The sequence below is a fragment of the Scomber scombrus genome, chromosome 11, assembly GCF_963691925.1.
Source record: "Scomber scombrus chromosome 11, fScoSco1.1, whole genome shotgun sequence".
Taxonomy (NCBI): domain Eukaryota; kingdom Metazoa; phylum Chordata; class Actinopteri; order Scombriformes; family Scombridae; genus Scomber; species Scomber scombrus.
This window is the reverse complement of record NC_084980.1, coordinates 6,848,007-6,860,502: the sequence shown is the minus strand read 5'-3', so window position 1 is coordinate 6,860,502 and position 12,496 is coordinate 6,848,007. Positions and strand designations below refer to the sequence as shown.

The window sequence follows — 12,496 nt, the reverse complement described above, 5'->3', positions numbered from 1 at the left end:
GATAAAATCTATTCTACATAAAATTAGAGCTCAACTGATATTATCAGCCGATATTGACCGATCACAGATATATCGGTATCAGTGTTTATGCCATCTGATGTGCTGATATTTTTTAAACATATATAGGCAGCATTTTATGTATATTCAATCCTTTTTATTAATTCAAGTTTAATATATACACATTGAAATCCCAGTGAAGTTTACTGTTTTAGTGCACTGATGTCATTTTATAAAAATTAAGTTTATTCTGAAACTGTAAAATATCATGCCTCCATTACATATCTTGTGTTTATGTATATATTTTTTATATATAGCATTATCGATACTGGAGAATCCAGTATCGGCCAGGCTCTACAGAAAATAATGATTTTTTTTATTATCAAATATAAACAATAGTAAATGATGTGTTGAAATAGTCTAATTTGCATTTTTTAGATTGTCTTAAGCTGTTAGTTAGTCCTCTGTGTCTCAGATTAGACTTCCTTCAATTCTTCAATCTAAAAACCCATTTTTGTTTATGACATTTTACTGTTGAAGTGTTTGTTTTATTTTTACATGAAGCTGCAGCAGGATGAGACACGAGATTGCTTCGCTACTAAAGATGAGCGAGAGTTTAACAGTTATATTGGCACTGCAGCTGCAAGGTTACTCCACAAAAAATGAAAGAAACTTTGTCCCTTCTTGCAAGCAGAATGTTAACAGTGCAGTAACGGCTCAGCGCAGGAATCAGTTTCCTGGCTCAGACTCATGGTGTGGTAAAGCACAGTGCTGGAACGTCTGAAAGTGCTCTTTATGGGAAAGAGGTATTAGTGTAACTACATCTACGGCTACAGCTACTGTGATGGACAGCAGTAAAGAGAGAGAGGAGGAGTGCTGATTAGTGGTGATGATGTTCTACACTAAGGAACACTGTCAGTAGTCGACAACTTTTAAAAAAATAGAGCGAGATGGTGACTGGAATCAAGTGTGTGTGAGGGCTATCTATAGGAACTCTACATGTGATTGTTAGGCTCACACAGGAGCTACATGCCAATGATTTAAGAAGCAAACATGTCATATGGGATCAACTGCAGATAAGAAGGAAAAAGTGTTTAACATGTCAATACATTTAAATTATTGCGTTTTCTTTCAAATTAAATGTTTCCTGCTGTTATTCCCATATGGTATGAATGCGATCCCACCGTTTAAAAAAGAAGAGGGAAAAAACCCAACTACATTTTCTATCGGTTCGGTGTTTTTTAATTGGAAGGCTACTAAGGGAAGTTAAGAGGTGATTGGTCAACATCTACAGGAAGAGAAGGGTTGACAAGGCTGTCCGACTGGCGGTAGGTGTAAAGTGGGGTGGGGTTCGGGGTCTGGGGAAGCTCAGGGCCCGGATTGTACTACCTGGATCAGGCATTGTTCCACATGTCTACTCATCTCCTCCTCGCTCCCAGCCAATGGGGCGCTGCACAGCGGACATACCTGGCCCCCCTCCTCAGGCTTCCTCCTCTTCATCTTTCCTATACGGGCTGTAGGAAGTGAAAAAAAGAGAAAGACAGACACTTGTTTTTAATTTCAATGTAGTTTTTAATGTTCTTCATCAATGGATCTTATACTGCTGGTGTTGAGGCACAGGAGAGAAGCTAAAAAAAAAAAGATCTAATATTGTTGCCCTCTGTTTAAACTTGCCCCCCCCCGCTTCCCAATATACGTTCAGAAAGAAATAACAAGAACCTGATGTGACAATCTCCATCCCCTCTCCCCGTTTCTGCCTCCTTTTCTCTCCTTCCATTCTGTCACAGGCACACATCCCCCCCTCTGCCCACCCTCATCCACCACCCCCCACACACACACACACACATTTAATTAGAAATTTAACAGAGCAGAACAGCCCGTCACTGCGCCTTGAGTCTCTGTCGTTTTTTCTTAACTGCGAATGGCGCACGGGGGGACATACATTTTTTAAGCCCGGGCTAGGAAAGCCAAAAAGGAGGCCGCGATGAGACCCGTGGCGAAGGATGGAAAGGGAGAAAGAGAGAGGAGGTGAGGGGTGGTGGTGGGGAGACAGTAAAGGCTATATGCAAGAAGCTGGAAGGGTTAAAAAGAAAAGAAAAAAAAGAGAAGTGACTCTCCCTTGACGCTAATCGAGGGGAGCGTTGTTGAATGGAGAAAGGAAAGGGCAGCTAATTAGGTCCCCCTCCCCACCCCGCCGCCAGCCGTTACACCCCACATCAGAATGACTCCTGGTTCCACATGAGGGCGGAGAGAAAGTAATGGAGGGCGAAGTTTAAACTAAGTCTTCATTTGCTCTTGTGAGTTATTAAGATAGAAAACAGGACATTTCTAGTAATAGAAACAGCAACTGATATAATAAATATTATATTATACACTGAAGATATCTGCTCAGTTTACACTCCTTCAGTAATGTGTAGGATTGTTACTAAAAGTTGAAAGAAATGACATAAAAGAGTCAATTTCATATCAAATTTAGTCATTAAAACACATGATTTGTGCTGTCACGTGCTTTTTGATACATTTGAGGTCTAGATCTGAATATAAAAGCCTGACAAGGCTGTAAATAAAGAAACTGGAATAGTGCTACCACTGACCAGCATTTTTATTTTTACTTTGTCAATTATTTTCTAGATTAATTGATTAGTTGTTTTGGTCTATAAAATATGACAAATGGCCTCCCAAAACCAGAGTGTCTTTTATCTCTCCACCAACAGTCCACAACCCAAAGACATTAAGTTTACTCTAGAAGATTAAAGAATACATAAAATACTAAATTATATTATATTTATTCATTTTCAAGGCTGGAACCAGAGAATTTCGACAATATATTGACTATAATGGAATAATCAATCATTAAATAAGTCAGCAATTAATTTTCTAATCTATCAACTAATCATTCCAGCTTTAAAATACAGGCAATTGTCTTCCTTTGTAGGCTATTAACTATAAAAAGTTGGTGTTTTTCAGTTACAGAGAGGGGACGTTTATTGATTGGCATCAAATAATGTGACTGACTTTTCTCACAGCAGTTATTTTGACTTGTCATAGTAGGAAAATAGAAGAGGCAATGGCTCTGTTCTTATCAGTAATCTAGCGTGCTCAATATCAGGACATCAATGGACTTCAGTCATTATTAATTTCCATATATGCTTTCCTACCTGTGCTTCCTCTACTGTGACATGTAACAGCTGTGTAACCATTTATAAAGTCTACAATGAAGCCTTTGGAGGAGTGAACGTATGCTACATTATAATAAAACTTTGGAAACTGTTGAATTTAAGGCTCTGCCCAGGTAAGGCCCTGTATTAGGAAGCAGGCTACAAGTTCAGAAACCTCTCCTGTTGGTCTGTGCCCTGATTACCAGAAGAGTCCCAAAGCAAAGGTGATTTTAACCTATTGTCTAATAAGCTTCGTCAATGTAGAAAACAAACATCCCTCAAAAAGGTGAATCCCCCGCTATGACTTAAGCATTTACGGCCCAGACATAAACAAGATTTGATAATAACCAGACATACTAACACATAAATACATTCCATTAAATCAAGAAAACATGTTTGAGATTTGACATAACACCAGGTAATAATACATCAATACATATTTACACTTTATGGAAACAATTACTTTCTCTCCTGTGCCTTGACAGCAGTGATATTAACATCATAACATCAATCATTTGGATAAAACTGTACACAGTGTTTCTGTAAGCTTCACAGAGTTCAGCTTAAGACTTTTAAATACCAAATACAATGAAATTGACTCATGTAAGATATCAATAAAAACCATTAGGGATGAAAAGGCCTTGAATTACTTACCAAGTGCATAAATGTCACTATTTTTTAAATGTATTCAACATTTTTGTCATTACTTCCTGGCAGTATATAACAATCCATCCTAATAATATAACTTATTAGTCATTAATCATGACCTGGATGTGGATAAGCAGCAGAAAATGAATGAACTGATGAATAGATTAACCAATAAAAAAATAACATTCATCTAAGATCTGGCCAGGTTGGAAAATAATTAAAAACCTTTATTAATGACATTTATACACTTTCAAATAATTCAAATGACTTCCTTTAAAGGCTTTTAAAGACTTTTCAAGCCCTCAATGTGCATGATATTGTTCCAGAAAATTCCACAACCAATAACAAGCCTTCTTACAGTAATTAACTCTTAATAAGGACAATTAAATTAATATCAGGTATATTTAACACTTAATGAGCATATGGAGTGTCACTCAGGGGAGGAAACGGTGTGTGAACGTACCATTCAATCTTGTTTGCCTGTTTGACCGAACTCGTAAAAATGTCTGAAAGCAGAGAGGAAAAAGAAGATAGAGGAAACATACGTTAGATAATAAGGAAGCATTATAGTATGTGTACAAGTACAAAGAGAAGTTTTCAGAGTGAGATTGCTATGGATGCTGAGGGGTTTGTCTGCTCACAGTGGGGTACTGTAAACAATAAAAAAAACCTACTTCTCTGTTGTTTTCCTCATCCTCCATTACTGTCAGGCTTCACTCAAAGCTACTTCTACAAGCGCCACAACTCACGGCTGCAAACTACCCGAGTGTGTCTCCAGACCCTCTACATAACTATCAATAGAACCCGTTGTCTATATTTTACTACGGATGGAAAAGGATTGAAAGTGGCGCCCGTATCGGCTAATACAACTCATGCCAGACGCCATGTTGGCTTGTTATGATCACGTGACGCGCGGGATCGGAAATGGTAATCGTCACGTGTTGTTACGCATCTTGGCCACCAGGGGGAAGCAGCGTGTTTCTGTCCTTAGGCAGTCTCTGCTTTTCAGTAATAGATTTAGTGTTGCACAGACGCAGTAGTATTATTTCCACTATAACTAGGCCTACTACTTCTACAAATAAAAATAATAATAATAATAATAATAATAATCAAAAAAGAAGAATATTAAGATTTCACTTAAAATCTAGTGGTGGAAGAAGTACTCATAGCCTTTACCTAAGTACTAATAAAATACTTCATTACAAGTAAAGTCCTGCATGAAAAATTCTACTACAATAAAAGTACATAAGTATTATGAGCTTGATGTAGTTAAAGTATTACAGTAAAGTGGTGGTTTGGTCCCTCTGACTCATATAGCCAATTATTATATATGTTATCATTTGATTATTAATACTGAATCATCAGTGTTAACGCAGCATGTTACTGTTGTAGCTGCTGGAGATGGTTAGCTATTTTAATCCAGTGGTTCCCAATCTAGGAGTTGAGTAGCATTTTAGTACCTTAAAATTGTACTTATGTACACAACTTGAGTAAATGTACTCAGTTACTTCAGCATTTATCTTAGGGAATCTGGAACATTTGGGGTCTTGGATAGTTCAGGATGCCTGGGGTAAGTTCCCTGTATCATTACAAATAATGGCTGTATCATTAAAAGTAAAGCATTGGGAAATAAATGAAGTGAGGTCAGATTCCTCTGTCCTCTCTTGCAGAATGTGCGCCTCAGGTCTACTGGGATTCAAACCCAGAGGCCTGCACGTAGCTATGTGCTGACTAAAGCATCCCCAGTCGCAGTTATGGATGCCCTCTCTTTGACACGGCAACAGTGAGTAGGCAGCGGCTCAGTCCTCTTACCGCCGGCCTATCGTCCATCAACGGGACCAGACAAGCAACCATCCCTCCTCTTTCTGTTGTAGCCCTCCATTTGTTCCCGTACTTAACCCCCCTCCCAGTGAGTTATTGGCTCACCGTATCATTATGAAACAGTCACTGAATGGCAGCGGATAGGTCAGGTTTTTAGAAGAAAGGAAGAGGTGGGAGAGCACTGAGACAAACTGACAGGCAGAGTGAAGGTGGCAAAGTCTGCCATTATGCTTCATTTTCACGGTGGTAAAAAGAGTCACCATTGACTTAATCATTTGTATAATATAAGGTGATTTCAGCAGTTTCACTTAATGAGAAAGCCTACTTTATCGCCATAAGGCCTTTATGAGCTGTGTCATCCCGAACGTATGGATGTAACGTCTGCATGGACTTAATAGTTCTTATTTTATGGTGTTAGGGGCGAAACCCACTTAACCTAGCGATACATCATGGCCAGAAGAATTACCCGAACAAACTTTGATGAATATAAGAGATAAAAGCAGTCAGAGTGGCTTTAAAGGAATACACTGAGATTTAAGGAGATTGGCCTGCTGGTCAACTTAACAGAAATTTGCCATAACTCTTGCTAAAGTGTAATACACATTTCGATTAGAACTGGAGAAATACAAAAGCTGTGACAAAATTCACAAAATTATGGCGGTCTCATGGTTTGATTCATTGTAAATATGGACCTCCCCAAAAGCGGTGCTATTATAGCCTACCTTTTTTGCCTTACATTTCCCATTTGAATTTATTACAATACCCAGTTTTAAAGTATAAGACAGAATGCATGAGGGAAATGTGGACGTTTTTCCTGAATCACTTTATAAGTTGCATAAATAAGTGACATATCAATAAGGGTTCTTCAAGGGTCTGTACAGGTTTATAAGAGCAGGTGTGATGACAGAAACAGGAGACATCATCTGAACTCACAGCACAGATAAACATTTAAAACAGTTTGAACAAGTTCTAGTAAATCTCGGGCCTTACAATGACTGTACACTGACTTACAGTACAACACACATAATGTTGTAATAATAAAGACTGAAGATGTTAATTTGAGTGGGTTATGTAGTGGAGAGGAATTTCCATGTTTATATTTACAATTATACCATAATCTGTGTCTCAAATTGCGTACTTACGTACTTACACTTGATATTTTGAGTGCGTACAGTAAGTGCATTCACACTGAGAAGTATAGAACATCCCAGTGCACTATGAGTACCCAGATGGTGCAATCAAAAGTCAAAAAGTTGAGTATGGAACCGTGGACACTTCTCACCCTCTACGGGGGGAAAGGGAGGTAACCACTATTCAAACTGGAATTGGTGGCCGAGGACAACTATGGAAAACATTGCTGCATTATACAAATGCATTATTCATGTGTTTGATGTAGTTATCAGATATAAGCCATCAGTAGGTTTATTGGGTTAATTTAGCAGTCTGTAATGATTTGTTACTGCAAAGGATAATGCAAACGCTAACACTAGCTTGCTACGTAGTTGTCATTTCCAGTATGTGCGAAGCAACTGTGATGACTATAGTTCTTTTGGTCATTCATTACTGGTTAAAAAAATAGGTAAGAAGAAGGAAAGTAATTATATAAAAAAAAAAGATTACAACAGGAAACAAGGGCGTGTTTGTGTGACCTGGTATCTGTCGGAGTGGTGGGCGTCTTCAGAAGACAGGGGCGAGACCACCGGAGACTCTCCCTCACGCTTGATGTGCACGGACAACAGCATCGACTAGAGAGAGAGAGGGAGAAGAAAAAGAGCAGCTATATTACCACAAAGAAGATAAAACACGTGAATTAATGAGCTTAAGGTATGGTGTTCGGCTGATTTTGTTAACTTTGGATGAAGGTGAAGGCTAGCAGTTTTTGACTGCTTCAAGTCTTTGTGCAAGGTTAAGCTAACGTAAATGTTGAATCAGTCATAAAAGTGGTTTACTCTTCCCCAAATCACAATTCAGGTGGAAAAAACCTGTCACAAAATGAACGTAAAGGAAGGAGGACTGACTTTGTTGGCACATATACCAGAGGAAAAAATGTCAGACAGAGAAATATTTTAATAGATCTGTATTACAACAAATCTCCTACATAAAAAAGGGGGGAACTTTACCCTTGGAGAATTTCGGGAGTGTTATTGCCACAGATGCTGAGAGCGACACGTCATTGATGATGACTGTAACCTGCCTGACTTTGTCTATAAAATCCCTTCCACTGATTAGAGTTAATGTTTATGGGATGTTAAGAGGAGTTAGGGAGGAAAGAGAGATTGAAAAGAGAAGATGAAGGGAGGAGGAGGAGGAGGAGGAGGAGAAAGGGTAAACATGCGAAAAGGAGGCGCGTAACTATCTGACATTACGGGACTGCCTGTTCATAAATCTGTCTCGCACACTTTGCACACTTGCGCACAAGCACACACATAAACATATAAGGCGATATCCTCCTCTAACCCACTCTGTGACAAAGACAATCCAGGGAATTCCTCAAGTGAGCAAGGAACAAGGGAGTAAAGGAAAGAAAGAGAAGAAAAGAGGAGCAATATCACTTTTTTTTTTACAGGGCTTAGTTCTGACAGAGCTCTAGCTGTGCTGTATGTGTGTGTGCGTGTGTGTGTGTGCTTCTGTTTTCATGTGTGCCAGTGCTGCTGCTTTTCTTTTTTCTTTTTTTACAAGGCAGCTATGAAATATTTGTATTTACAGTCGTCTCCTATTAATCAAGTGGAAAGGGGCAGAGCAGAGGCTTAAGTGCTCGACAGCAGTAATCTAATAATAATATGTGAGAAATGACCAACCTCCAGTGCTGCCACAGTAAATTGGACATTATGCATGGTGCTTTTATGCCTCTTTGTGTGTGTGTGTGTGTGTGTGTGTGTGTGTGTGTGTGTGTGTGTGTGTGTGTGTGTGTGTGTGTGTGTGTGTGTGTGTGTGTGTGTGAGCGTGTGTTCCTCATATTGTGGGGACATAAATCTGTTTACACACTCATGTTGCGGGGACTCTCCTCCCTTATGGGGACAAAAAGCAAAATGCCTTAACGTAAATCATTAATTTTAAGGTGAAAACTTAGTTTAAAGTTAAGGTTAGTTTCGGGTTATATTATGGTTGGGGTAAGGGTTAGGGTTAGGCATGTTGTGGTTATAGGTAATATTAGAATAAGCCTTCAGGAAATGAATGTAAGTCAATGCAATGTCCTCTGAAGTGATGGAAACAAGACTGCGTGTGTGTGTGTGTGTGTGTGTGTGTGTGTGTGTGTGTGTGTGTGTGTGTGTGTGTGTGTGTGTGTGTGTGTGTGTGTGTGTGTGTGTGTGTTAGAATGAGAGTGTGTGGTCCTTTTTTTTCTCCTTTTTATCCAGGTTTAAAAAGGTCAGGAATCATTTACCTGGGGGCGTTCTGGGAATATGCTTAAGTTTTATCATTAGAATATGACATTTAACGGTATTCTAGTAAGACATTATAAATGAAGATCTTCCATTGAAATTCTGGTCTTTTAAACCAACCAATTAAATCAACATGCAAAAAGATTAGATAGCGAAAGGTTGCGCAGTAAAACTATATTCAGGTGAGTAAATGTAACTATTACTGGATTTACACATCAAAGGAGAAATATTTAAACTCTAAATTTAAATTCTGAGTAAAAAGTATGTTTTTTGTGCGTTAACATTAAAATCTTGATCAAAAATAAAGAGAGGCAAAGAGAAAAGGTATGTGTGGGAATGTTTTCACATGCACATACATAAGTATGTGCATGACACTACAGGTTTACCTCTAGCCCAATCATGTGACAGACTAAGCAAAGTGGGCCCTAAGGAGGTGCGTTGGGGTTAATCTCCAGTCTAACATGGGTGGGTGGCGCATACCAGGGAGGGGACAGCCACAACATGGCTCATATGCTTCAGACGTCTCCTCTCCATTCTCCATGGCCTGCCGCTGAATACCAAACACCGGCGGTGAGATGCGTAGTCACGGCCACAGAGGAAGGCCGACACTCACCCCTCAACCCTGCTCTGTCTTCCTTCCTCAAGTACAAGCCCACCCACAGCGCTGTGAGTGCCGCTCTAAGCCAGAGTCAGCACCCGGAAGGTGTGGGGGGGAATGAAAACGGGTCCCCTAAATTATTCGAGGGCTCTTGTGTTGCATTCATGTGCACGTAGGATGCACTTTTTCCTGCAGTCGGGCCTCTGACTTTCACATGCTCTTTAGTTAGAGATACGTGGGAATGATGAAGGAGCTGCTGCTTTATAGGTTCTCTCAGAAAAAGATTAACACAGATCTTTGGTTGATACAACAGCTACGTCGTAACTTGGTCATATCAATACCCTCTAAAACCCTTATTCTCCTGACTTTAGTTTAGTGAAGTATTCCGGTGGTACCTCCTAATGTGACAATCCAGAGATAGAAGTTATAAAGCTTTCCAAAGTATTACCATGCATATTTGAGAAACAAAGAAAATATATATAGGGAAAATAAAGGAATGTAATGCATGTCAGAATATTATAGTAAAAAACAACAAAAGCTGATTCCAACCATTAAAACCTCTGTCTTTTTCCTTTATTTGATCCAGTCCATCCAAAGCTCTCACAACTTTTTCAGTCAAGTCCTCTGAGATGAGAGTTCTCTAGTAAATCTACTATCTAGAGAACATTTTAAAGGATGTTCTTTAAAGAAGAAAAGAAAATCTCAGGCTTGCAGCTAGTGGTGTGGTTGAATGAGTTAGCGGAGGCAGACACTATAAGGGAATGCTACTTGATTCAATTATGAATCTGCCTTCCTGCAATTTGACATTATCTGTCTTTTTCTTTCTTTTTCCATCTTCCCTTTTCTTTCGGTCTCTCTCTGTGTCGCTCTAATTGGAACAATCACAGTACAGTGCCTCTTGGCCCCTGCTGCCTGTTGGACCACAGGAGACTGGTACTCGTGCATGTGTGTATATGTGTGTGTGTGTGAGAGAGAGAAAGAGATTTAAGACAGAGGCCTACAGTACAACTGATTTCCCCTTAGTGCAGCAGAGGGGAACAGAGGCATCAGAGTAACAGCACTGGGTTGGACTGTAAAGAAATACAATACATAGCAATGACAATGTGTCATAATGTTTTGAAACTGAACCAGATTTACCCTGAAACTATTTTCTTTTGTATCATATATCACCACCATAACATTTTTGACCATCATAAGTACAAAAATCAACTAACTTGGATCCTTTAGAGAGGTAGAAATAGAGAGAGATACTTGAAGGTAATATTCCAATTGCACAAAAAAGAAACTGAGCATCATCTCACCTTGGGGGTTCCTGGAGTGGCTGCTCCATCCTTGGGTGACTGGTTCTTACTGCAGCAGAGAAAAGAACAAGACAAAACACACTTTAGTGAGGCTGAGATTTGTTACACTTCAATCTGCCTGCCTGTTTTTCTGCCTCTAGCGTGTACTGATAGATTCCTGACAAGTCATTCATTTTTAAGATATCACGCATTTTTCGGAAGGATTGGATTTTTCCGGGCAAATCATGAAACATCATGAGATTTTACAAAATGGGGTGTGGGTTGCAGTAAGCGACCGTAGCAGGAAATAACCGATTTTGCAGTGATTTGATTTGTCGGAGCAGTCGGCCCGCGGTCGCTTTGACTCTGAAATATGTGGAGGACAATCGGTTAGCTTGTAAACGTTACAGGGAAGATGGGAGGTGAAGGAGGGGGGTGCAAAAAGAGGGGATGTATTAAGACTTTAGAGAGAAAGACAGAAAGAGGGAATGAAAGAAATGTGACGGGTTTGTTCAGTTCAATTCACATGTTACTTTATCTCTGATCTATCTCTGTCTGACACTGTCTGATTCTTCTCATTTACTCCCTTTTCAGTCTTTTTTGTCACCCTCTCTTCCTCCTCTTTCCCTCCTTGTCCCTCTCTCTCTGTCCCTCTCTCTCTCTGTCTCTCTCTCTCTTTCTCTCTCTCTCTGACTTTCCACCAAACACAAAGATACATTTCTCTCAGCTTCTCTGAGCATGGGCGACAGTTTTGACGTTGACAAAGCGAGACAGGGTTGTCATGTTTTCTTTGAGACCCTGTTAACACTCCAGACCTCCTCGGACACACACACACACACACACACACACACACACACACACACACACACACACACACACACACACACACACACACACTGACAGACAGACAGTGGCAAACCATGGAAGGAAGGGTGCCTGAAAATGAATTGAGCGTGACCTCTAATCTGACAGCATGCCTTGGTAGACAAGGGATTTCCCTTTTCAAATGGATGGATAGGTGGATAATAAGAATAAGAAGCCTTATTTATATGTCACTTATCTGCAAGCAGAAGTTACAAAGTGGTGCACGAGAAGGCAAGAAGAGCAAGATGAGAAAAGTATAAGACTGAAATGTAATGCAAAGCTGCACAGAGAGGAGGAAATGTATGACGAGAGAGATTGATGGAAGTATAGTTTTCTTTCCTAATACAAATTCTGGGATTGTATGTGTAGTGTAGTGTCACCTTCATATTTTGAAGGGGCCTTCAACCAATTTTATAACCCTGATGATGTCATCAGGGTTATTTTGTCAAATTCCAGCTCAGCTCTCGGCTTGGGGTTGGTGCCTACAGATTTAAATGAGAAAGCCTGTGTTTTTTTTTTTAAACTGTGGTTTGAGGCAGACATTTACCAGGAAGTGAGGGTATATCAAAAATATGATTTTAGTTGCATTATTGGAAATGTAGGATCAAGCTTTTTTTAAGCTTGACCCACAGTAGGTACTAAAATCAGGCTATCTTGGCTTCTGCTTCTTTGATTTTGACCATTTTCTTTCACAACAGTCTTTTCTTGACAAGAGTTTCATTGTGCACCATAAACAGTTGTGTGTTTGTG

The 12,496-nt window shown here is 39.6% G+C and overlaps 1 protein-coding gene across 3 annotated transcripts in view; it reads right to left on the bottom strand.

The window, feature by feature from the left end:
* The window catches only part of rnf220a (ring finger protein 220a), a 164,601-nt gene that overhangs the window by 28,202 nt on the left and 123,903 nt on the right, over positions 1-12,496 (bottom strand). Inside the window, exons 3-6 of one of the 3 annotated variants that reach the window (XM_062428403.1) lie at positions 10,904-10,952; positions 7,274-7,369; positions 4,267-4,309; positions 1,387-1,511 (exon numbers count right to left, since the gene is read on the bottom strand). In XM_062428403.1, coding sequence (XP_062284387.1) covers positions 1,387-1,511; positions 4,267-4,309; positions 7,274-7,369; positions 10,904-10,952 — 313 coding nt within the window. Of the gene's footprint in view, positions 1-1,386; positions 1,512-4,266; positions 4,310-4,477; positions 4,680-7,273; positions 7,370-10,903; positions 10,953-12,496 lie in introns of those variants that run through there. The other 2 variants (XM_062428404.1, XM_062428402.1) reach the window with 2 other exon arrangements.